The sequence below is a fragment of the Ascaphus truei genome, chromosome 7, assembly GCF_040206685.1.
Source record: "Ascaphus truei isolate aAscTru1 chromosome 7, aAscTru1.hap1, whole genome shotgun sequence".
Classification (NCBI taxonomy): Eukaryota; Metazoa; Chordata; class Amphibia; order Anura; family Ascaphidae; genus Ascaphus; species Ascaphus truei.
The window spans coordinates 66,347,257-66,374,052 of record NC_134489.1 but is presented as its reverse complement, the minus strand read 5'-3'; the positions used below and the strand labels follow the sequence as shown (position 1 = coordinate 66,374,052).

At 41.1% G+C, this 26,796-nt stretch overlaps 1 protein-coding gene across 1 annotated transcript in view; it reads left to right on the top strand.

Annotated features, from left to right (window-relative positions):
* The first annotated feature begins 1,303 nt into the window (after positions 1-1,303).
* Positions 1,304-26,796, top strand: part of DNAJC10 (DnaJ heat shock protein family (Hsp40) member C10) — a 51,413-nt gene continuing 25,920 nt past the window's right edge. Inside the window, exons 1-9 of the mRNA XM_075608895.1 lie at positions 1,304-1,473; positions 6,054-6,401; positions 16,900-17,065; positions 19,273-19,323; positions 20,998-21,080; positions 22,653-22,784; positions 24,102-24,195; positions 25,587-25,664; positions 26,106-26,149. Coding sequence (XP_075465010.1) covers positions 6,198-6,401; positions 16,900-17,065; positions 19,273-19,323; positions 20,998-21,080; positions 22,653-22,784; positions 24,102-24,195; positions 25,587-25,664; positions 26,106-26,149 — 852 coding nt within the window. The 5' untranslated portion in view covers positions 1,304-1,473; positions 6,054-6,197. The remainder of the gene's footprint in view (positions 1,474-6,053; positions 6,402-16,899; positions 17,066-19,272; positions 19,324-20,997; positions 21,081-22,652; positions 22,785-24,101; positions 24,196-25,586; positions 25,665-26,105; positions 26,150-26,796) is intronic.

The window sequence follows — 26,796 nt, the reverse complement described above, 5'->3', positions numbered from 1 at the left end:
GGTGGGGGAACATACAGTAATATTTACAGTTGCTATATATATATATATATATATATATAGAATATATATATATATATAGGGAACCATGTTAAAAATGGTTTTTGAGGCAAAAAGTGACACTGTGTGCTCATTTGCATGTCATTTCCCAGAATCCCTTGCTGCAGTGGAAGTGCTGTATGCTGGGTGATAATGGGGAAAGGCGGGGTTTCAGACCCGCCTAAGACATGCAGATGAGCATACAGTTGTATTTGCATATTTGCTTTCCTCTGGAGGGTTTTTGTCACTTTTTTTACTCACCATAATTTAACTCAGTATTATATATATATATATATATATAAAATCTCAGTGCTAAAAATCATGATTTTCTTAATCTCGAGCCAGAGGTTACCATGGTAACCATTAGACAGCACTGGACTCTGGGGACAGCCTCATTTTGACCTCCCTGGCACTTTATATTTTAAACGCTAATATCTCCTGAATGGAGCATCAGGTTTAAAAAAATAAACATGCATAAAAAATTAAATGCAAAAAAATAAAATGCCAATCAGCACAGAATGTTGCTTTAATTTACATCTGGTGTAGTGTCTTTTTTCCCCAGTTTTGCTGTATGGATTGCTGAGGAATGTTTAATCAGCACTAGTTACAAATGACATTGCATTTTAGTATCTTGGCTTCTCCACCTCCCGGATTTACAGACCTGAGAGATCCTGCTGACTGAGCCACGTCAGCCTCAGGGACCAGGGACTGGCCTAAAGAATGAATCAGAGGGAGAGACGCTGGAACGAGATGAGGATCAGGGTGTGTACTGTATGTACATGAAGTTACAAGGGGCTTCTGATTGCAAAGAAAAACTAGAGGAAGCAGCAAGGAAGAGTAACATAAGGGTCATAGAAACCCTTTTTTTCTATACAGAATAGATTTATGTACAGACTAAAGGGAAAGCAAACGGAAATAATTACATATATAATATTGCATGTTCTACTGGCAAATTAAACAGGATTATAGCATGAATGCAGCACTCATCCATCCAGTGGTTTAGAGCTTGGTAAATAGCTCATGCACAATTGAATAAATACATTAAAATCCATCTCTGGTCAGGCTTTTGGTGCGTGTGCGTGTGCGTGTGCGTGTATATATATAGAATGCTGTATACAATAACCATAAAGTGTGGGAATTTGTGTAGCACTGATCACTCTTGCTGAAGAATTCAGCTTCTCAGCATGGAAGGGGCGGAGCCTTAGAAAGCCGATTCACCCAATCCGGCGGCGCCAAGACATAATGGCCCGCCCATCTCCCCCACAATCCCCTGCGCCCAGACCGGCTGCTGCTAGGAAGTGAGTGCCTGAGTGTTTGCTGTGTCCCGGCTTCGCAGATGAGGAATGGGGAGGGCATCAGTCTCAGCAACATCCTGATCTCCCACAGGGCTCTTCCGCTTTATAACACACAAGTGTGCCGGGTGCTCACTTTGCATAGGTAAGAATTCCACACCACTGTCTTATATATGCAGTATATAGTAAATGCTTATATAGTACATTGGAAGGGAGCTGTGTCCTGTTTTTGCCAGTCTGCTCCCCCCCCAGCCCCTCATACACCTCATTGGGGATACTTTGCTGATCATAAACTTACAGAACGAGTACTAGCTAAGTTAGTAATTAACATTGTGTTGTCATTTACATTTGTTGTGTTTTACAAAATAATAATGAGATGTACAAGTTGGAGGTTAAAGCATTTGGGGTTTTCCTAAAATGCTAATTTAACTGAAAAATGGAATACTGCAAGCACCAAGGACAGAACTCTAAATATTTAAAAAGGGATTCATTTTTACTGTAATGTACCCATAATTAAATATCTAAATATAATGTAATGTTACACAGTGGTATAAAGGTAAATACAATTGAACATGGTTTATAAGTGGGTATATACTTTCTTTCTGTTTCAATATATATCCAAACCCCCTAAAAACCACTGCAATAAACTGGATTAGTTATTGGCAGACCAGAGACATTCGTATAGTTTAGAGTTCTTAAAGTCAGGAAATACACAAAACCTGTTCTTGAAGTGAAGGGTGCAGTATGAATGCAAAAAGAAATTACCAATGTATTTATTAAAATAGTAAAAAATATTGGTAAATCTGAATCTTGTGTGGAACGCACTGGGATGAGTAAACAATGGATATTTCAATTTTCCCAGGGCAGTTATTCTAAATTTGGCACGTGTCACAGCGATGGATAATACAATTGGATAACATGGGAAAATAGCCTGTAGAGCTGTATAAAATATCTGTTACCGCAGTTCAGTAAACCAGCGCCTGCATAGTAAATCATTGGCATTAACATATCCAGAACAAAAATCAAAGTAAAACATTCAACATTGGCCTCACCGGGGTAGATTTGGAAGTTCATTACTTCACAGTAGATTGAGCTTTAATTCCAGGCTGAATATGCACTGAGATTCCTGATTTGTACAGTTTACATGTGGAGTGCTGCTGAATGCAGCCATTTCTCGATGACTCCCAAATCCACAGGTTGAAGTGCCAATAAAAAAATAGTGGTAATGTGACATTTGTAGAACACAGACCTTTTTGGGCCCCAGGGTTTTTTTTTTTTTTTTTTTTAAGTTTAAATAATAAACGCGCTTTAAGAACTTGAATTGACAGCCTTTTAAATATATGTAACGGGTATTCCCCCACCCAATCGCAGATAGCGTGTATGTGCGGGGAACCTAATGTTACCAGGTGTGGTGCTTTACCTGTTAGGCTCACAGGAGGGCTGAGCTTCCGCCACGGGGAACCTGGGGCACGTATAATAATGAGTAACCTCGTACTCTGTGCAGCGCCTCCACCTGCGATGGCTCCCACCAGAGGGGGAGTGGTTCCTCGCAGGACAATATATTAATACACACACAGCATGTAAAACAACCAATGACTTTACTAGTGCAAACGTACTTATGCATATGAACAGCAGGTGTCCCTCCCTGGAGGAGACACTAACTACTGCGTCTCGCAGGACGCTCCCACCTCCACTGGGTGATCCCACCCCGTGTCCAGTAACCCCACACAATATGTCCCCCACCCTTCAAGTGAGAAATATGTGTGTGACTGCGCAGCCACTGGTCCCGTGTGAATATAATATAGGATCGTTGGTGCACTTGGTGAGGGTTACCTGCCGAGCACTCCAGTGCCCGGGCCTGCCCAGGGAACTTCGCAAAGGATCCGATGGCGGCTGAATACAGGAACTACCGTCCGGGGCGATCCCACCCGGATGGCTGCTGCAGCAACAGCGAAGGTCTGAGCCCAAACCTCTGGATGGACGCGCGGCGTCCGCTGGGTCCCTAACTGGCTCTGGGTAGTAAGGGGCAGGGTCCCTAACCTGGGGCCTGTCCCTGACACAACTCAACTACTGGGTGGCTCAGGGCTATCTGGGGCCTCAGGGGCTGCTGGCCTAGTGCAGGGAGTCACTGGCTCCCGCACCCTACCTCCTTCCCCTAGCTTCTCCTGGCGCCGACTGACCCTCTCCTCAAAACCCCGCGAAAGGTATCTCTTCCCCCTGCAGGGCAATCCTCCAGCCCTATTGGCCACTCTGAGGCACCTGGTACCTTCCAACCTTAGCCTCCTGGGAATTGTAGTCCCGTGGATGCTATTCCTATATTGGGGCCGCTTGTGCGATTCTACTGCGCATGCGTGACTTCCTAAGGCCCGCCGCAACTCCCTAGCCTTCATCACAGCGCATGCGCGCGCAACCACAATGGCGGCTCCCGCTGGCCAGGTGCGCCGCAGAGCCTCCTAAGGCTCGGAACGCTCCCTGCTCCGGCCCCCACCTTTGGAAGCAGCCGGCGGGTTCGTCGCTGGCTCCGGCGACACCAGTGACCGCGCTGCCACAAAGGAGGGGGGTCTCTAGGAGCCGCAGGGGACCGGGGCTACATATACATTCTGTTAGTTTCTTAAAACAAAGTGGAAAATTGGGAATGAAATTAAAAGCTAATGGTGTTATGAACTCTTCCCTACCCCCCCCCCCCCATCTCCGTTTGTAACTTTACCGTTTGATCTCTGCTTAAATCTATACCATTTGTGAGACTCTCACTCCTACCACCACTTAACCCCCCCCCTCCCCCGCCCCCCAAATCTTTGCTTGCACAGTTAATATCTACACTCTGATCATATTAATAGGATGTTTTGTCTATCTGTGTCTCCTTATGCAGGTACTTCCAAATATTTCACGGTTACAATTGGTGTTAATGTTAACGAGTAATGTTATGATTTCTGTTTACAAAAATGTTTAGAAGTTAGGAATATCGAGTGTAGTTTCTTCTTTTTCAATTTTTTTTGGTGGTAGGGATTGTACCTCTAAATGGCCTAAACAGTCTGCATGTGAAAGATTTATTGTAGTGCGTTATAACGCAGCAATTCATATTTAAGGATGAGAAGATTATCCCTATGTCCACAGGTTCTGCATGTTCCTTTTTAGGCCAAAAGAAGCATCTTTTACTTGGTGAGTATATAAGTTAAGACAACAATTGACAAAGCTGTCCTATCTATTAGCGTAGCTATGGAAGCTTCACAGTTGTAAGTATGAAAGTATAAAGATGTACAATCCCACCACTTTACTGGGGTGGGGAAAAACTGGTGCTGCTCTCGCTGACTGCTGGTGGAACACACGCGTCCATATTTTCCACTTACGTCCATGTGGGAGGAGTCATTAACCCTATCACGGCCAAAAAGCCATTTCAATAACAGGTCAAATGATATTCAATTGTATTTTGTGAATCTAGTTTGATTACGATTTTTTTTTTTTTGTAGTTGGGTTAGCATCTTAAATGTTAACAGCTGTGTAGACCAAACAGTTAGAAAAAAAGAAATACAATTAAAATGAACACTTTTTGAAACGTAAAACAAATTTGCTGTAGAGTGCGTTCATGATGTTCTCGAATATCTGACACTATTATACTGGTTGGTTACTACCATCCCAACCATATTCTGAATCGGTTGGACTGGGTAACCAAACCACAATCTTTAATGATGTTGCACTTTATATACATAGTTTTGACCATCCTAAAGAATAATTAAATTTAAAAAATTATAGAACAACATTTAGCTGTTTTTGGTTGGAAAGGAGTTCTCAGACTGATACCATTGATTTGATTGATGGTAATTATACACGGGTAAGACCAGCATGGCATGTCATCAGTTTCAGTGTTGTCCAATAACAGTTGATAATACCTGTAATTAATCTGATTTTGGAGATCAGCACAGCCTCCAGAAAAGTACACTGCAAATAATGCTTGGTGAACAGATGTGTAATTGTTTCTGGATATATTTGTTTAAAGGCGATGTATGACTTGCATTGTCCAAAAAATGTAGACGCATATATTTCTATTTACAGTGTACACACAAAGATGGCAGCAAACCCAGGGACAACAACATTTTGTCTTTCAGACTGGTCCGTGCATGGTTAACGATAGTTGTTAGTCATGTATTGGCATATCTGAAAAACTCTGTCAGAACCAGTGCTGGACACCATGTGAAATATAAGCGATATATTAATCACATCCATATGATCGATCCCTACAGGGATGGAAAAATAGCACCTACCTGCACCGGTCCAGCCCACCAAAGCCGCTGCAGATCGTCTTCGGAAGCAAAGCTGTCAATTTTACTGCTCTGCTTCAGTCACGTAGCGATGTGCAAGGATTTATGGGGTGCAACTTCGGGAAGCATAGCAGTTGATTGACAGCTCTGTTTCCGATGATGTCCTGCAGCAGCTGTGGTCCACGTCCCCCTAATATTTTTGGGTGTATATATTTAACTCACTTCGGAAGGCGGAAAGGAGTTTCTGGGACTGAATAAATTGGTCAGCAATTGAATGCTTCAAGTCACTGATTCAGTGTGCAGTGCAACTATGATCTTCTCTACCATATATAATCACACATTTTATTCTCTCAATTTTATAAGTTTTACCAAGAACTAGATTATATTAAAGTGATCGCTGAAGGAAGAATACAGCTTATAACATAAATATGGACATTTTAACCTGTTTTTCTTCTGTTTCCATTTACAGACATACTGCAGAAAAGAAAATACGAATTTCAAAAAGATGCAATATACGTGCTTTGAAAGCTTATAAGAAAATGATCTAGCTGACTCTCCTGAAGGAACATCTTAACTTATTTTAATTTTTTTCTGGCATTTGCTTGAATTAATAATGGAGCACCTCTTCAACAAGGAAACCAGAAATGGTGCTTTAAAGAGAACAATTCTCTGTTTAATTTTGATATATCTGGCTGCGCTTGTTTGTACGGATCAGGACTACTATAATTTACTTGTTGTGTCGAAAGATGCAAGCAATAGAGAAATCAGACAGGCTTTTAAGAAGCTGGCACTAAGATTACATCCTGACAAAAATCAGGTAAGTGATACATTTTTCATGTTTCTTATTAAACATAATGATATGTTACTAGGAGATCGAGTGGAAGCGGCATACGTGCATTATTCAGTGTGTGCGATCAGCTGTGTGATGGGGATCATCATTGTCAAGTCTATCAATATGACAACACAAATTAAATCTGAAATCCTTCCCTATTGCTAGCCTCTTGATCCATGTGTTAAAAAAAAACAAAAATGTTCTTTTCTCAATCTCTAGCTTCCGATGTGACCATGGTAACCTTTTAGACTGCACTGAGCTCTGGGGAGAGTAATTTTGACCTCCCAGGCATTTTTCAAACACTTGTATCTCATGAGCAAAGGATCAGATTTTAAATATAAAAACCGTTTTGGTTTATTTTTATACTAAAAATAAAATGTCCTAAAAAGTTGATCGGCACAGATTGCTGATTTAAACCGTATGCATCGAGGAAAATTAACATAACTAAGTGAAAAATACCCTTTCGCCACAGCAGCATTCTTATTGTGTATAATCGGTTATGTCCTCTTACTCTGTATTATTTACTCAGTAACCTGTATTGTAACTAGAAGTGTAAATGTCTGAGTTCGGTTCACAACATATCTTTACACTGACCTCCATTCTTGTACCACCAACTGTGGGTAACGTTCACGGCATGTGGTGAGAACCAAATAGTGTCCTCTCACAAGCATACTGCCTTTGTCACAGAACCTGCACGCACATGTTATTTTAATCGGTGGTTTGGGGCATGCGTGCCAATAACAGTGCTCAATCCAATTCTGAACTCCAGTCTTATGAATATTTGCAGTCCATATACATGTGAAGCCAGTTTAACCATACAGTGAGATATTGGACCCAGTGCTAAGTTGAAGCAGCAAAACCACAAACACTAACAAAGTGAGATGATCCATGTATCAAAATAAAGGTATGACATACCATGGGTGTGTGGAATAGTGCCATGCAGGACACTGCGGCTGCAGCACTGTTGCCGGTCATCAAGTCTCCACTTGGGGAGAAAAAACAATACTCACTGAGGTCTGCTTCCTTGATTGCGTGCATCAACGCTCCATAGTCAAAGTTGTGGTAGAAATCCCTGGATTCCAGCGGTGCACAGCTTGGTAGATATAGGAGACCAGCAAGGTGTAGGTTAAAAATTGAAATTTATTAATGGGACATGGTATGGGGGATACACTCATACGCGTTTCGGACCAACAAAGTCCTTAATCATAGAGTCTCTATGATTAAGGACTTTGTTGGTCCGAAACGCGTATGAGTGTATCCCCCATACATACCATGTCCCATTAATAAATTTCAATTTTTAACCTACACCTTGCTGGTCTCATATCTACCAAGCTGTGCACCGCTGGAATCCAGGGATTTCTACCACATGTTACTTTAGTTGCCACATTTGTGCATAAATTTGTGTTTGGATATGGCAAGATCACTAGGTTTTTGTTACCACCAAGTCTTTTCTCTGGTATTTTTGCTGTTTCTAATTTCCATCCTAAATTTGCATATAACACAGATTTTCAAGGAACAAAAGAGATCTCTACCTAAATAACACTGGAGGTGTAATCTGGAGTTTACTCTCCCTCTTGTGAAATATTTTGCAGGTCTCTAATGACCTGGTCAGTTATGTCTGGGGTGCGCTAACTAGGGGGCGCGGGATTTTTCTGGGTGGGCGGTTGCAGAGGCCCTGCACTCTTCCCGAAGCATTTAAATGCCGGGGGACCTTGCGAGAAGCCTCTGCAACCTCAATTTACCGGGATTCAGCCGGCTTCTGGTCACGTCGCCATGACAATGTCATGTGACGTCACGTTGACCCTCTGCGTCACTTGACGCCGGTCACTCGAGGGTGGGTACGAGCACAGGAACGGGGGCGCAGCAAAAAAAACTTTGCGCACCAGTAAGCTAAGTAATTAAGGAGGTGAATGTATCCTATTCTAAGGAAAGCGCAAATTCAGTGTCGCTGCTGTTGAGGAGCTCCTCTTGTAGTCAATACCTATTTCAAAAGCTACACAAGTTCAGATAATAATGCTCACTGAATGCGTGCATCTTGTGCTTAACGAACTGAGGCAAAGTTATGTGCTGTAGATTATGATGCTTTTCAATGGAATAAGAAGAGTACTTTACTTGTATATAATTTTGTGTATAAAACTTTCAGAACCTTGCAGGTCTCTTCTTCCTGTGTAGCGTGCACCTCCTCTGCAAAAAAACAAAGTTGCTGTACATGTTCAGCAAATAAATCTGTTTCATTGTAATATGTAAGCACTGTTGGGCTTATGAAGAACTGTCCAGTTGACTCATTAAAGCTGTTATCTGTGCTGCTCATTGTCGTGTATGTGTGTAATAACACACAGCTGACACCTCCCGCGCAGGACACTAAAAATGAGCACTTACTCCCCCAAAACCATCACATTCCACCCAAATTACGCCGCCACACAGGATTAATTTAAGGGCTTCCACCTCAGGAGTCCTCGGTCCTTATTATACTACCAAAATGTGTAATTAAAATTCTAATCCAATTAAGCCAAAATGTGTCTGAATGCAGTTAATCTTTTCAATAAAGGCAATAGGTTTAACTAGAGCTCAAAGACAGTACTTAGTCAATTTCAGATTTAATATTACAAAGTGCACCGCTTGTTACAGAAATCACAAAAACATACAATCTATATAAATGCAGACAGTTTTTTATAAAATAAATACTAATGGGTTACCAACGAATACTACTAGGCTCCTCAAGCAGAATGGGATGTTTGGCCATGACGAATGCTGCCAGCATTACGCTGCTGGGACCCGTTGCCGCGGAACACTTCTCCCGCAAAGTGCCGTCTACTGCACACCCGACTGAACAAGCCAAGTCTGCCGCTCTGACAACTGTATGCTTAAATGTCCTGCGCAGAACATTTAAAAATGCAGTTGTCGGGCACGGACATTGCAGTGAAGTGTCCTGGCTGCAGAACGCCTAGACCAGGGGTCTGCCACCTGCGGCTCTTTCCGCACCTATATGCAGCTCTCCTCCGTCCGCAGGTTGCCGCTCCCCAGCTGCTGCCTCTCTCCCTCACTGTGCTGCTGGTAGCTGCTGTGGGGGGGGAGGTAGGGGCCCGGCCGGTGCTGGTTGGGCCTCCTTGTTGCCGCCGGGCTTCATTACAGCTGCAGGCCTGCCTCCTGCACGGTCCTACGCGAGGCCTCTCTGATGCCACTTCCGGCACATGCTGTCATCCCACAGCGATGCCAGGTGCCTGCTTCATCTCCCGCTATAGCGGAAACAAGAGCCGCCTCTCCATGGGGCCGGGCCCACTGCAAGGGGTGGTCGCTGTGCGGCCAGTTTTTTTCCTGCAGACAAGAAAAAGGCCACACCTCCCTCCCAGCAGTTCAGCCAAAGAGGGCGAACCTGCCAGGTGATGTCATGGCTGCGCCCCTGTCTTTCCCTCTGCAGCTCACTGCAGACTGGGGAACTCTACTGCATGCGCCGCCAGCCTGGCAGGCGCGCGTGCAGCGCAGACAGCGGGACCGTAGCCTTCGGGAGAGAGGCAACAGCTGGGGAGTGGCAACCCAGGACAGTGCAGGAGAGAGGTCCGGGGTGTGTGTGGTATGTGTGTGTATATTTCACATACCAAAGGTTCAACCTTGTGGCATCTCTTAGGCTGCAGACATAGTGCATGCGATAGCACGCGGCACAAACAAATTCATGTAAGTGCACCAGTCCAGCCATGCTGCGCACTATGCGATGCGCGCAGCAGGATTTGGTGGAGACAAAAAATTTAGATGTTTCGCGCGACGACCGCATCCCGTTGCCATTTGAGCCAGTGAGGGCGAACCAGCCTGGTGATGCCATGCCTCCCCGTCGTGCTCTTGAATGAAGTCCACAAATCGCTCAGGCGAGAGGCACATGCGCCTACTTGCGCTCTGTCGTGCGTGCATTATAGCCGCAGCATTTCTTTCAAACCAACGTTCTTGAACTTTCTTTAGTGAATCTTTCTTCTTCTTCCTCTTCCTTCTTCTTTTTTTTTAATTTTATTTTGGGTTTCTCGTAGTTGTTTTTCTGAAAGTGGGCCAAACTTGGTCCTTCAAGAAAACATGATGATGTTTATTTGGACAATAAGTAAAACAGATTACTGATATGCTTTGCAGAAGATAGCCCCTCATGTAGTTGGTGGGGAGGGGGGTGTAGTGTATGCGTGTGTGGGGGGAGGGGTAGGGTATGTATGGTGTATTTCTAAATGACAGACTGTTTTGCACAGAAAAACAATGGGAAAAAAACAAAATAAAGGGACTTATTGTTGTGAGATGCATTTTATTCCCCCACGTATTTTTTTCCCTTTCCCTAGTTCTGTTTAGAATTAGTTTGTCGTATGTTAATGCTTAAACAGTATATATCTATTTGTGTGTGTGTGTGTGTGTGTGTGTGTGTGTGTGTGTGTGTGTGTGTGTGTGTGTGTGTGTGTGTGTGTGTGTGTACAGTATATGTATGTGTTTGTGGAGTTGTAATATTCATGCATGTGTTGCAGCTTTTGGAATATTTTGGACAATTCTTTTTTTTATTTATATAAAATGGATCTTCTTCCTTGAAATGTTGCAAACTCCTGGCCTAGGCTGTCCTCGACCGTGAGGATAGAAAATATGAAAATTCACATGTTAGGCTGCACTTAGTTACATAGTAGATGAGGTTGAAAAAAGACGTACATCCATCAAGTTCAACCTATGCTAAATTTAGACAACAGATACTTTATCCTATAGCTATACTTACTTATTGATCCAGAGGAAGGCAAACAAACACTTATAGTGCCTGGCGACGTCGCTCCAAATCAAATACATTGACTCCGTCGCAAGCGCTTATAGTATCGACGGCGCAACAAAAAAATTTGAAGCCGGGTCTATTTGATATTTTTTTTTTTTTTTTGACAGTCGCCACATGTGACTGTCTCTAAACCAATCAGAGACCGCAGCCCGCCCCCTTTCATGATGTCGCTGGCGACAGTTGCGGAAAACCCAATTATAACTTTCACGGGTGACGTCATCGGTCGCGTCGCAGGGCCTTACAAATATAACACTTCTGGATGAATTCTGACTACATTCACAATTGCACTCTTTTTTTTTTTTTTTTTTTTAATTTAAATTTTTTTTTTTTTGGGACTTTAAAACTTTTTCTCTGTGGGATAAAGCGGATAACTTGGTCTCTCCTTTCTGCGGGTATCTTCTCTCCTATTTATCACTGACATTTTTAAGCCTGGATCTGTTTTAATTATAGTTTTTAATCTGAGCGTTTAAAATACCCCACAAGTCTCCCTCTAACCATTAGAGAAGTTTGACTAATAGATATATTGGTGGCAGTCCCACTTCTAATCACGAGAGGGAAGCAAATTGTCTATTTGTAATACAGATCTCTGCACATTTAATATGCTTACACACGAGTAGTTATGTAATTACAGATTTATACTTAATTCATATCTGAAACAACCCAGATTGTAATAATCAGACATGATGTTAATCTTCAATGATCCTGAATGGGGTGTCCCTTTTCATCAAATCTGGGTTAAGTGGCCTGAGAAGGTCTCAGGAATTGACCATGTTCCTTTTTGAAGTATACGCTCCGCAAAGTTTGTTTTGGCCGTTGCCGGTCCAGGTTGAAGCGCTTGTGTCGGAGGTCTTGCGAGCCCCCACTTTTTTTCCCCTGTCACTGTTACCCCTTCTCTCCTCTCTCTACCCCCCTCCATCACTCCATCACCTCCATCAATTACCCCACTCTCAACCCCTACGGGTAGTATGGCTGTAGGTGGCTATATGTATCGCCTGGACAAGAATACTTGTGGTGAGCACAATATGGCTGCCATTGTCGGCCTCACTCTTGCAGCCAATAGAAAGGTGTGTGTGTGTGTGTGTGTGTGTGTGTGTGTTCATGATATATAACCGTTTTGGGTTGAATTGCTGCTTTAAGGTATGTCACAACCAACCACGAAGCAACACTTTCAGGATCAATACTGCTAATTGAACAATGTACTAAACTTAATTAAATTATGGTAAAAGAGGATTTGGGACTCATTTTCATCTGTTTGTTTTCAAAACCTTGTTCTGTTACAATCCTGGTATTAATTAATATCACGTTCCATTCAAAACCCAGATAACCATTGTAGTGGCAGTTTTTTTTGATGCCATCTTTATGTACACTGTATTTAAAAGTCTGATGACCTTGAGACAATGTAATATTGAGTGGCACCTTGATAATGGTTTCTTCAACATCATGGACTTTTTGCTTGTTTCTAGGCGAAAGAATGGGATTTCTACACTAGCAATCACATGACCCTTCCCCCCCCTTTTTTTTTTTTTTTTTTTTTTTTAAATTTTTTTTTAAAGCATTTTATGGTAAAATCAGGTTTACCTAGTTTTTCAGGCTCCATTTCATCAGAAAAGCACAAGTCAGTGCTAATAACTGACAGCATCTGTGTGAAAACAGAGCAGAACCGGAACTGGATGAAAAAATAATGATCAACGGGTAGCTGCCATAAAAATAATTTATTCAGCTCACATGGATAGTTTGCAGTTGTAATCTGGACACCTTTAGGCTACGCTTATGGTGACGTCAGGCTGCAGTTGATGGAAAAATCAAATTGAGATGACTTCCAACGATCACGACCAAGCCGTCGCTGCGCTTATTATAAGCGCACGTGACGGCGGTAATGCATGTGTTTTGATGCGCTGCCGTCGGCACTATAAGCGCAGCCTTAGGCCTCAGCCAAGGTACTTGCTTGCTGGCGCTGAGGCGCGCTTCCGCTCAGCACTGAGCCCCTACAGCCGCAATTAGAGCAGCTTTAGTAGGGGCTCGCCTACGCTTCCGCAAGCGCGCGGAAGCGTAGGTCTTGGGGAAATTTAAAATTTCCCCGCTTGCCGGAGCGCAGGGCCGGTCACGTGAGCGGTTCGCCCAATGAGGGCGAACCAGCTCCGTGACTTCACTGGCCCGCCCCCTGACTGTGCGCATGGAAAGCACCCGCAAGGCCAGGGAAAGCACCAGCTTTCCCTGAGCCTCAGCATGCCAGCGGGGAGCTTGGCCGAGGCCTTAGGCTATGGCCCCAGTTTCGGGTGCAGCTGTGTGAACGGCGGTCTGTGGCTGAGCTGCAGGAGATTGTGGCGGGGGCGCGGCCATGACGTCACCTGGCTGGTTCGCCCTAATTTGCTGAACTGCTGGGGGGCGTGGCCAGCGCTTCGTCGCCAGTTCTGAAGAATATTTTCTTGTCTTCAGAAAATCTATTTGAGCAACGTGGCGGCAAATTGCGCGCCAAGGCAGCTAGTGGGCCCGGCCCCATTGAGGGGCGTTTTTTGTTCCTGCGGCACACGCCATAGCGCGCGATGCAGCATATACTGGGGACCTAGTTTTGGGGATACCATTGGGCGCTTATTCCTCGCTAGCACATTGATATCTGGACTTTATACTTGGCTAATTTAGGGCAATCCGGACATCACTTGACGTCTAACTCTGGAAGGACTTCCTAGAGCCCATGTGTGGTCTGAGCACCATTTCACTTTGGACTGTACTAATAACTGAAAGACCTACCTTGTGTCCATTTTCTTATTTCTAGAATAATTAACGATGTAGCATTTTGAAAATACAATTAATGCAAAAGTTAAATATTTTCACGAGTATTTTTTAATATAGCTCATTGGATATTACTGTAGTCCTGCTTAACGTTGAACGATGCCTACCTATATTATGTATTACAAATCCTATATTGCTGTTTCTCAGTTACCAAATGTATGTAGTGTTATGAGCTCTCTAAAACCTTTGCGATAATGTTTTACTCCGTCCAGAGTTGAATGATCTCTGTTAACAGGCTCTGAGAGGCAGGTTACACCATTCTTAAAATGTAGCCTCAGTGTTTCCAATATTTCTACATTTAATTATGCTTTATACACCAAACATTGAGGAAACAGACTTGTCCCTGGTCTTTATTGTGGTCTGTGTAACATCTTGTCCTTATTAGGCTCTCCATTTAGTGATTGATGGATTTCGCACTGATTCTGTATTGTGGGGTATATTTGTTTGATGGTAAAAAAAGATTGCCCAATAAAGGTCACTGCCACTTAAAACACTGTCGGGTCATTTGGCCTTTCATGCCATATTTCAGTGTTTTAGCTGAACTTGTAACCAAGAAGGATTTGAAAAATGATATTGGGGATCAACTTAAGTAGTTTTGTAGTCAAATCATGGAAATGCTGAGGTACATTATAGCATTCTTGACCTTCTGATGCATATATCGGTTACAAACTTTAGCTCATTTTCCCTACTTTGTACAAAATTACTGACCTAGAATAATTATAAACTATTCCCTAACTCTGTAAAATTTGTTTATATCCCAAGCATTTGTGAGTTTACTACTTTCCATATGTTACATTCTAAACCCCATCTACTACTCTGAGTAAATAGTATTTTATGTAAATATTACCACCCTTGGAAACACGACTCATTTTGGTCTGGAGTTTCTTATATAAATGCTTGCTACTGTTTTGATGCAGTACTATTGAGGTATATTGAAATAATTTCCCCTGGTTTCTTAATCCCATGATTTTTGGCTACATTGAAACATGCACCGGTGTTAAGAGAAAGATATTTTGGGAATACTTTAGGCTAGTGGAAGGCATTATGTGACCTGGAACGCTGTCAAAGCAAGAGGTCCAAACCTGAAGATATCTCCAGAAAGGAGAGTAGGTTGGAAAGACCCCGATTTTGTGCATTCTGTACCTAACCGTGTAAATAATTAGTTCAGCGGTTAGTCTTGCAGTCTGCTGAATATTGCATCAGCCTGTAGAGGAGTATCAGTGTTTTGCTGAGATGAGAATGGCTCCCAGGTCTGTGAATCCCCTATTAGCTGTACCGTTGTTAGGTTATGTATGTTTATGTGTTTTTTTTGGGTTTTTTTTAATCGACAAATACTTTTGTATAGGTAACATTAACAATCAATCACTTAGTTGGGTGCAATAACAAATTTATTATAGAGTTAAAAAGACGCAAGTCTCAAGTCCTATAAATTCTTGATATGTTTAAGCTAAAGTTAGGCTGCGTCCATAGGACAAGCAGCGCTGAGCCGTGCGGACGCTCCGCGCTGAGCCCCGGCATCCTCAATCAGGATGTCTTTAGAGGGGGCTCACGCGAGCGTCCGCAGGCGTGCTGAGGAGTTGGATTTTTCAGTCGGCAGCCAAGCTGTTTTTCAGCAGGATGTTGGCTGAAAACATCCAATCAGCGCGAAGCAGCGTCAACGTCATGGTGCGTTGATGTCGGTGCGTCGCGGGCGATTGGCTCAGCGACGTCACTGCCCAGCCTCCCCCGCCTCCTGATTGCGCCCGCTGGCGTCAGCGCGGTTCAGCACTGCTCCATCTCTGGACGCAGCCTTGACTGAAGTATTCACCGTTTATTTGTATTCCTTTTTTTTCCCCTCACCAATTCAAAGTCTTGAACAATTCAAGTGTTGCTGTGAAAAGCTTTGGTAACATGGTGTCTCCCTTGCTGATCATTATCTTGCTTCGGTCTTCATGTAATCTAATGGGTGATGTAGCATTCTCATAAGTGTTCCTTATAATATCAATGTACACTCCTTCAACACTTTTTGTCTTATTGCATGTAAAACCGCAGAGGTGTAGTTAGAATCGGAGCGGTAGATCATATTAATTACTCTGGGAAATCACTTAAGTCCTGTCATCTGTGGTGTTTTACATGAAATTGTACAAGTCCTCGACTCCTCTATATAAGTGCACAGTCCTTCTTCTTTTGTTTTGTTTGTATTGTTCCATCTTGTTTGAGTGCAATAATTTGCTTCTTCCCAATCATAAGTCGCTGATTCATAGTCATTAAGTTTTTGTTATCTCCGATGTTCCATTTTTATTACATTTTCAATTATATGTTTAAGGATTGTCTTGCACAACTCTGTATATTCAATTCTTGTTCTTGCGTCTTGGGATTGCTTAATTTCTTGTCTCCTTAGTCTCATGATTATTTTCTTCTATTTTTTGTTCGTCATTTCTCCAATGTTGTCTGTGCTTTCAACAACAACCGTCACAAGTTCTTCATACTTGTTGTGTCCTCCATGCATTTCGAGCAAGCTTGAGTGTTTTTTTCAGCTTCAGTTCAAATTCTCTGCTTTTTTTTTTTTAATCCGTTTTCTTTTCATCCATTCAACACAAACTAATCGTTGATCACTCCTTGTGTCAAAATGGTTAAGGACTATGAAGTATGCAATCACGTGTTTCTTGGTAGCTAGGACAGTGTTTTTCAACCAGGGTTCCCTGTAATTTTTAAATTGACATGCTGTTAGAGGGTTGGGGTTCCTCATTTCACATGGGGTTCCTTAACCAAAAAAGGTTGGAAACCACGAGCGAGAGTCCATTTAATTCTAGATTCAATTGGGTTTACTCCATGTCCATTTCCTATTTGCATTCTTCTTGAAGAACGAATTCATGATGTAGAAGCTTTCAAATTCTACCAATCTCTAACTGTTTATGTATACATTGTCTGTAGAATGATCCCGAGGCACATGAAAAGTTTTTAAAAATAAACAGAGCATATGAAGTTTTAAAAGACGAAGATCTTCGAAAGAAGTATGATAAATACGGAGAAAAGGGCCTAGAAGACCAGCAACAAGGAGGCAGATATGAAAGCTGGAACTTTTATCGCTATGATTTTGGTATGTATGTTTTAAGTTTTATTAAAATCCACTTAACATAATTGGGAGTGTTGCAGTAGTTTTAATTTAAAGTCGTACTATGGTAGTAAAGGGAAACCTACGGCCCAGAAGCCTGTCTAGGATGCCTGTCTGCGCTGTCTATATTCACACAGGTTGACCTTGTATTATAACTACTTAAAAAATGTTATCATTTTAGTTTTTCTAGTAGAAAGTTACGTGTCATCACTCTTACCAGATGAATAATATCCTACAGCACAAGTTTCAAAAGGTGTGCAGTCTTTCTTTATACATTGCTCAGGTTTATTTGGGTGAGTGTTTTGTTTACTGTGTACTGCTGTAGATCTTTTATGTGGGATTAAAGAAGATCTACTTTAAGGGGCAAGTTCTATGAAGTCCAAAAGCTGCTGTTCGGACTGTTTGTCGGATGAAAATCCCTATTCACTTTAATGGGAATTTTCGGCTAAAAACAGCCCAAACAGCCACTTTGGACTAGAGAGAATAAGGCTCTATAATATTTAGCAGTTTGTCTGATTAGAGCTACACGTAGGGTTGTGGAACTCTGCAAAATAAACTTCTTAATAGAGAAGAAAATGCTTATTCAGTCTCCAGTAACTGCATTCTTCCAACCTTCATTTCTGAACAGCTAGTCAATCATAATATTCTCACAATGGAGCCTTTAGCACCTTGCATACATTTGATACTGCAGTTTTTTTTTTTTTAGGGGTAGGTGGGGGAATGAGGGATCTACCAGTGCTACTTTTTTCAGTTCCGGTTAAGTAAATGGCTTCCAAATCTTGGCCAATAGGAAGCTGCAACATCGATTTCAGCTTCCTATTGGATGAACGTTTAAATCCCCTTAACCTGGATTTTAATGCTGGTAAGTATCTCATGGACTGAAAATGGCGCAGTACAACTCGGGAGGACCCCTGGTTACAATCCTGTAAAAATTGAAAAAGATGGCGGTTTAGCCAGGTGTGGAGATAGTTGCTTTAAAGTTACACAGCTGTATTATACCTTTTGGGGCTAGCAAAACCTCCCCTCCTTTATTTATTTAAATCTAGGTTTGAAGCTGGGTCTACGGAGCTGAACTGTTGATTTCTGCTCCAGGGCCCTGCTTCCCACGATACCTGCCTTCATAGTGAGTGACGTTATCTATGCAGGCAGGGAGCTTGTGGGGCACTTAAATGCCCTGTAACACTGGGCCAAAGGGAAGCCATGATGTCATCCCTTGTGGCTTCCTGTTGTACTTGTGTGACTGTGGGCTTTAAACTGAAGACCGATACCGGCATCTCGTACTGAGGTACGTGTCTCGGGAACCAGGGGTCTCCGGAGCCGAAATTAACATGGTTGAGCTCTAGAGAACCCCCTGCTTCAATCCTAGAACTAAAAATAATAGAGTACATTGTCGTGCAAAGGGGTTTTGCTGCTTGAACGCTTTTCACTCGATGCTAATTTAATTTTACTAAACAAACTTTATTTTAGATAATTTTTTTTTTTTTTTTGAAAAATGATTTAATCCTTGACATTTATTCACCAAGTCAGTGGTCTGGAACACCAGGTACAATCTGCTTTCACTGCTTTTAGAAAGCAGTCATGCACCTCAACACACCAGGATGTGGCTGTGTGTTTTACTTTCAGTTCATCGCTGCTGAGTTTAGATTTACTTTGTTACAGTTCAATACACAGCCCATTGCCTCTCTGCTCTTACTCCTGTTGAATTTATTGCAACGTTTGGATGAAATAAGAAACGGAACATAAATCAATGCTTTGTATCTGGTTTCATATTAATTGCATTGTATTTTGATCACTGGGTTATGACAACTTTAGTACAGTTTAAGTTGGCAAAGCTTTGACGTGTGTGTGTGTGTGTGTGTGTGTGTGTGTGTGTGTGTGTGTGTGTGTGTGTGTGTGTGTGTGTGTGTGTGTGTGTGTTTATTTTTTTTACTACTTGTACATTTTCATCAGATTGAAAGAGCCGTTTAAACTGCTGTCACCACAAATACAAATAAAGAAAAAAGACTTAAAGGTTTATCCAACATTTCTTGTTTTCTGCTACGTTCATAAATGTAGTTGGAAAATTTGGTAAATTTTACGTACAAAATCTTGGTATGTATTCGCTGTTAAAATTACTGTTTAAAAATCTGTATAGTTTTGTGGCAAAATCTCATTCTAGTCTTATTTTTTTTATTTTTATTTTTTTAATACAGGCATCTATGATGATGACATTGAAATTGTCACCTTGGACCGAGGAGAATTTGGTAAGTGACAATAATCCCATTCTTATACAGTATTGTGACAAAATCTTTAAAGAATAAACATTCGGGGGGGGGTTAAACCTGCACTTCAAGCTGCTGTTTTTAAAATTATATATATTTCCCATTCAATATGTGCATCAATACAATCTGCACACTGACAAGTGATAAGCCAAGCTGCAGATCGATCCATTCTCCTGTTATCGATCGCTTGCTCCGTCCGGGTTATTTAATTCAGTTGTTGCACAGCATTCTGGCCAATGTAGTTCCTAGAATATGATTGACTGGGCAGTTACGAGATACAATTGGTGCACTGCTAGAGAGAGGGCGGGGCTCAAGATCCAGAGCCTATCAGAAGGGGAAGGGGGCTGTCACTTTGGAAATGCTTCCTACATTAGAAACATTAAAAATGCCTTTAAAACATCACATGTATTCCAAGACTATATATTTGTTATGTTTCTCCAAAACAATAAAAAAAATTGAAAAAAAAAAATGCCTTTAAAACCTTTTTTTTTTTTTTAATTTTTTTTTTTTTTTTAATTTTTTTTTTTTTTTAAATGCTACAAGTATTTTCTCATAGAACGGAACTGATTTATTTAACAAAAAAAACACGTAAGATATTGCTTGAACTGCTTCTTTAAATCTTAATAAACTGTTCACAAGCTACCCATACAGATTGGAACAATGTATCATACTATTTATAGTACTGTTCTAGAAGAACAAATTGGCCTATGTTTAGAATAGTTGGTAACGTATTTTCGTAGAAACGTATCCTGATTCTTACCCAGTTGTGCGTTGATTTAAATATTTAAGAAAGTCCTTCCAGACAGTTTCTAAAATCCTTGAACTTGTTTAGCAATCCTCAACATTGGATGGTAGGGCGTTTTCCCAACTTTAAAAACCAATCCTCTAAAGGGGGTGATTGAGTTACCTCCGTTTTTGGATTAAGCACCTGAACAGAAACTCAAGTTAATGCCCGTTCTGGTGTGTGTGTTGAATATTTAGAAAAATATTGGCACACAAACACCGGAGTAATTCTTCAGCTGGTTTTACAATAGTAAGATACGAGCCATACCTAGGGGTATGCACGCATAACTTAACAAAGGAATAGCAAAACTATATATTCTGCCTCTTACAGGGGCATAGAATAAAAATTGATAACATTGGATTGGATACGGTAACACATCTGACACAAGCTAGTGTCTCAGCATCTTGTAATATAAATAGTTATATGTGACAATTTGTTGTTGCTAGTATTTGATTCACCAAAGGAGGTAAGTGAAGGTCATTTTGTAGAAAAATACTGCGAACAACACTTTTGATGCCAAGTCCGGGTGCAAAAATGGAACTAACGTCCAAGAATAAAATACATTTAACAAAGAAGCTGCAAAACAGATTTTTGTACTCATTCTTAAAGGGACAGTCACACTAATCCTTTCATGTTAATCCATATGGGAGCTTCATTAATCTGTGGGTAAGTGTCCACTGCTTTTGAACGTCTAGCAGAGTTCCTGTTCAACAGCAGAAACTTTAGTCATAGACTGTAGGACTGTTTATGCCTTGTATAGAAAGGGGCAACGTCATTATGTTTGATTTTATAACTTGATTTATAAAATGTGTGTTTACATCGTTTCAACTTGGTAAGATTGGGTTTTGGTAGTTTTTTTTTTTCTTTTCTAGATGGCGCGGTTAACTCTGGAGAGTTGTGGTTCATTAATTTCTATTCACCTCAATGTTCACACTGTCATGATCTAGCACCTACGGTATGTATAAAGAAATACTGTAGTATAATATATTATGTGAGTTTCTGTTTAAATAGAAAGTGTTTTTGCAGGTTGAGGTACTTGGCAGCACCTAAACCCCACTTAAAGCAACAGTCATTGCTCCCCAGTTCTTTTTATTTTGTTGTACCCTCCTTACCTGGCTCCAAAGGAGTTTACATCAGATTTGACTAGATACTTGACAGTGCTCAGTCTCTCATACCTGCTCGGGGTGCAGGCTGGGTGTGGGTGCTTGAATGAAACTAGGATGGGCGCCACAAACTTTTATAAAACATAGGGTTTCATTGGACATCCGTCAATAATGCTTCAGACATTAACATACTTCACACTTGACTGATAACTTGTGGCAAATACAAATATCCAGGACTTCATCCACTTTTGTGGTTCTCACTCTTTTATGCTGGGGAGGTACTTGGCTTGTTACCCGCAGTAAGGGTTAAACTGGTAGACTCTTGCATAGAGTTAATGATGCCCCATGTTAAATAGACCTCTGTGGAATACACTTCAGGTTGCTAAATTAGGAACCTGCTACTGTGTACCGCATACTTCTTCCATTCCTATTTGGTCAGGATTGCACTACGGACCTCACAGTTGGGCTGATCCAAACACACTAACAGAGAACTCCTTACTAAAAGCATGCTTCCTTCCATTCAGTAGTGAGAACAATCTCGGAGCCCCAAAACTACTGGCTCTTACTTAAAGGGGCTCGTTCCTTAACTGAAAACAAAAAAGGCTGATGGGGCGGATCTAAATATATTAATCTATACACACAAACCTATTTACAGGACTCACGGTGGGGCCACACTCTGAACACTGAAGAGATAGAAGGATATATATATATATATATATATATATATATATATATATATATATATATATATATCCTTCTATCTCCATATAGTGACATCACAAAACACAAGGGAGTGGCAAACCTTTCTTCATAGTTATCTTACATCACATGATGGAAAGAGGAGTACCTGAACGAGACCATACAGTTATCCCATTTAGGCTGTTAACCCCTTAACTGAAATAGTAATCCCAAAGGGAGGCTACATTGTGTTTTCCTGGTTGTCACCCATGGCAGTGGTTACCAATGGGTTAAGTTACACCCTCCAGCTGAGAAGACAGAAAATTACATGTGGGAAGACCTATAAATGCCCCCCCCCCCCCCTTCCCTCCCGAGGAAGTCCTTCTTTTTTTTTTTTTTTTTTTCCTGTCCTACCTAGCTGAGGTAGAGGTTAGTGTTTTTCTGTAATGTAGAGGTGGCTTACGTGACTACTTGGTAGTTAATTCACAGGAGTGGTCTATGCCTCTCTCCCGCTGAAGCCTGGACATCTGCACTCCAAGGAGTTGCTGCTCCTTGGGGCTATCGAAAGGCCATACTGCAAATAGCCACTGAGGCTCGCAACTCCTGAAGATGATTGGGCTTGCTCATGTGAAACCGGAAGATGCTGCTCCAATGCACATCTCCAAATGACTATCAAAATGTGGAGAGGGACACTTTCCCAGAATCCTTTTCTTTGTGTTATACTATCTTATTTGGTCTCATTTTAGTGGCGAGAGTTTGCTAAAGAAATGGATGGGCTAATTCGAATTGGAGCAGTAAACTGTGGCGATGACAGAATGCTTTGTAGAAGCAAAGGAATAAATAGCTACCCAAGTCTCTACGTTTTCAAAACTGGAATGGTAGGTAAAAATGTTTTAGGTTATAACAAAATATTTACAAATAATGGTAGGAAATGGCCTGTAAACTGAAATGTATTTAATTGTACTTTTCAGAACCGAAACTGTGTGTGTGTGTGTGTGTGTGTGTGTGTGTGTGTGTGTGTGTGTGTGTGTGTGTGTGTGTGTGTGTGTGTGTGTGTGTGTGTGTGTGTGTGTGTGTGTGTGTGTGTGTGTGTGTGTGTGTGTGTGTGTGTGTGTGTGTGTGTGTGTGTGTGTGTGTGTGTCATTACTACAGTGAGCCTTGCAGGAATGTCCCATTACTATAGTGATGCCTTGCAGGAAAAAGTTTTAAGCATCATTTGGGTTTAACAGCAAATTTGAATATAATTTGCCTAACTTACATCAAACCTAGAATTCTTTCTCTGTGATTAAGTATGAAAGTATAATTTTAAGAAATTGGTTCTCCTGTGTACAGCATTGCCTGAGTGAGAATCCATTATTCATAGGCACATCACATGGTTCTGTATCTGTATCGTGTTTGTCTCCCGACAAATGAAAACAGAGCTTAGATTGAAAGTGAAGCTCATTGTGTCTGACGGGGGTGACTGGAACAGCTGGTATTGGGATAAGTAGAATTTAATTAAAATGGGTGCCTCATATTATTATTATTTATTTATTTCATTTAAAATGGCACGACTGTGAAATGGCATCAGTAGTCCATTGGTTTCTTTTTTGATGTAAAGTGCACTGCTGTTTTAACTAGAACTGCAGCAATAATACAGCCATTCATTGCTTGAGTTAATCTGTACACAGACAAATATAATGTGATTTTAATGAATGGCTATTTAAACCTTTTTTAGTCACAATTGCAAATCCACCCTAAATTATTTTATTTTTACAAATTGCCTTTACTTTTTCATTTCACTTTATTGTAAAATCCTACAGTAAATTTCTATTTTGAGAAATTTTGATTAACAAACATTGAGCCTGTTTTTAAGTTTAAATCTTCTAAACCTGTTTTATTCTCAACCTTGATCATTGTAACTTTGCTGCTGCATTCTTTTCTCTGGAAAAAAACTGAGCCTCAAAAAGCATTAAATATCGTACTCCGTTATATTTTTGGGGTGTATTTTAGATCTATTAAAGCATACAGGTTTTTTTTTTTTTGTTTTTTTTTTTTAAATTACAATGTAGTACATGTCGTCATATTCTTCACTTTATTGCTATTGTAATTTATTTTGCCAAGTGAGACATTGGGTTAACAGTGGAGTGCCATCTATTCCGGCAGACACTTGGCAACCATATACAATGTACATAATATGCTTCTGTTCTTTATAGAATTCAGTAAAGTACTTTGGGGATCGATTGAAGAAGGATCTGGTTGATTTTGCAATGCAGTATGTAACAAGCGCGGTGACAGAGTTATGGGCAGGTAAGAAAATCTTTCTTTGGAGCCCATCGGCGGGCATCTGACTTTTCAAATTGATCCCTCTTTAGTTGATAAGTTCAGTTTAAAATGTCTAACTTTTTCTTATAAATGTTTTTTTTTTTTTTGCTGGCTGTAAATCATGTTTTAATAGAGCAGCCGGAGAGTTAGAAATGTACTTGTGCAGCACTTTGAAGATGTCACGAGTTCTTTCTTCTGATGGATTATTCCTACTTGGTTTAATCCTTTGCAAGATTTGAGACCTGCCCACGTTGGTCCTTTCTGTGCTGGAAGCATCTTTTTGTGTATTTGGAAAGCTAGACATTTTCCCCCAATTTGGACGATGATTCTGCATATCTGTCCCTCTCTTTAGAGCGAGTCTTGCTTTGTAACTCCCACAAAGTTGGTAGTATTGAGTGACAGATGCACTTTGTAAAAAAAAAAAACCATATTAAACTGTATTTTTGTAGGATTTTGTGATTTTCTTGGTGTGGCATAGTAATAAAAATCTGGTAAATAAGTTTCTACATGTGCAAGTAACAGCTCCCATTCTGAATATTACCTTTTATTAATCTTTTCTTCATAATCCATTTATCTTAAATCATGCATCATTTTTGCTGCTTGGGGCACAGAACAATGAGATCATATCGCACACTTGGATACATGATCTGTGCATAGTAGCTGTGGGCAAAATGTTCGTAGCAGTTTGTGAATGTTGGGCTTTTGCTGCAATGTTTTGCGAATCTCAAAATACACACATTTATGCCCACGCACTGGCAACACCTTCTGCATTAGAAACTTGCCAGAAAGTGCCTCGGCCCCTGGCCCTTGTGATTGCTCCATCACCGATGACTGAACGGGAGGAGTCCACCTTCCGCTCCTCTTCCTCATGGATCATGTCCCCTAGAAAAACCAGCAGGAGGATAATGACGTAGCTGCTGTATTACATCATGGGACCCCTTGTAGTGCCAGATCCCATGATGTAGTAGCTATGTTTAAAGGGCACCCACAGGGTTCAATTCGCTTATTGCAGAAACTGGCACCAGATCACATGGACCTTTTAAAATACAGTATTTTTGCATAAAGTTGACAATCTGAAAATCTTGTCTAGTGGCAAATGTCAGCGCAAAGACCTCTTTATTTAACTATTTAAAATACATTTGCAATTCATTTCACAAAACGTTTTGGATAGCTTCAATTCAACGAATTGGCATGGATTTTATTTGTATGATACGTTATAATTTGGTACAATTCTTTATTATATCACCTTTATATGTGATAAATGTTTCTAACATGTATTGTCAGCAGAATGAAACCTATCCTTAAACTGCATTTTATTGAGAATCTTCATATTTTTGTGGGGGTTTTTTCTTTTATTATTTTTATTTTTTTTCCAGGAAATTTCAGAAGTGCCATTGAAAATTCCTTTTCCTCTGGCGTTGGTTGGCTAATAACTTTCTGTGCTGAGAGCGGAGGTAACCTAATCACTTTAATCATATTCTGTTAACAGAACTAGTGCAGCAGTCCGTGCTTCCCAAGTCGGTGTCATGTAGTGTTTTGATACCCAAACTATTTCTTGTTCATGCAATTACTCTTTCAAGGTCATTACCCCAATAGTGCAGCCACATAAATTGAACGAATGATGATCGGTTCAGTAGGTAAAAGTCCTTTTAAAAAAACGAAAATACTTTTTTATTTTGAAATCCTTTATAAAGTTTATCCTGATAATGTCTGTTAACCTTCTAACCTAAAATTCAGAGTGGGGTGCACTTTTTTAGCTCTCATACTATTTAATCAGTGAAGCATACTTTGTTCTGAGCTGATGAAGAAATTATTTTAAATGGAGGTTTTTATTTTGTTTTTATTATCCTTTAATGTAAAAATCATGTATGACTACCGCCTTTTGTGCATTGCAGATTGCTTATCTTCCCAGACTCGTCTAAAACTTGCTGGCATGCTGGTGAGTGGCATTTGTTTTAAGGTTCAGAAATTCACTGGTTCTTCACTTTTTTTTGAGCAAAGGCACCCCTGCTCATCAGACCACACGCAGCTGGTCTCGGTCACACACACACCACACTTGCCCGCCCTCACACGCACAAACCCACCACACTCGCCCCTTCTCACATTCACCCTGCCCCTCCCTTGTCACAGAGCATACTCCCCCATATTCTTAATACTCTCCACACTCGCCCTCCCTTGTCACAGCATTTTGCCTTTTTTCTCAAATTGCCCCTTCTCTATTTTCTATTTATCACACACTCGACATTGACGCTGGGGAGGCTGCAATCCACCTTTCCTGTCTCTCCTATGTGCGACGCAGATCACAGCCTCTGTGTCTCCAGACAGTGTGGGGTGTTCCAGCTGAGCAGCTGGCAGAGTTTCCCTCTTGGGCCACGACACCCTTGGCAGCAGAGGGTCACTGAAGCAATTAATAAATACTTTTGACTTGACTGCATTTCATCTTTAGACTTTGTTAGCACTATAGCATTGTATTGTGACATACGGCTCATTCAGTTAACCCATTACCCTTCGGCATGACACTAAATACAATTGTTTTCTTATATAGTGCTACAATGTGCACAGCACGTGCATTTTTATATTTCCAGA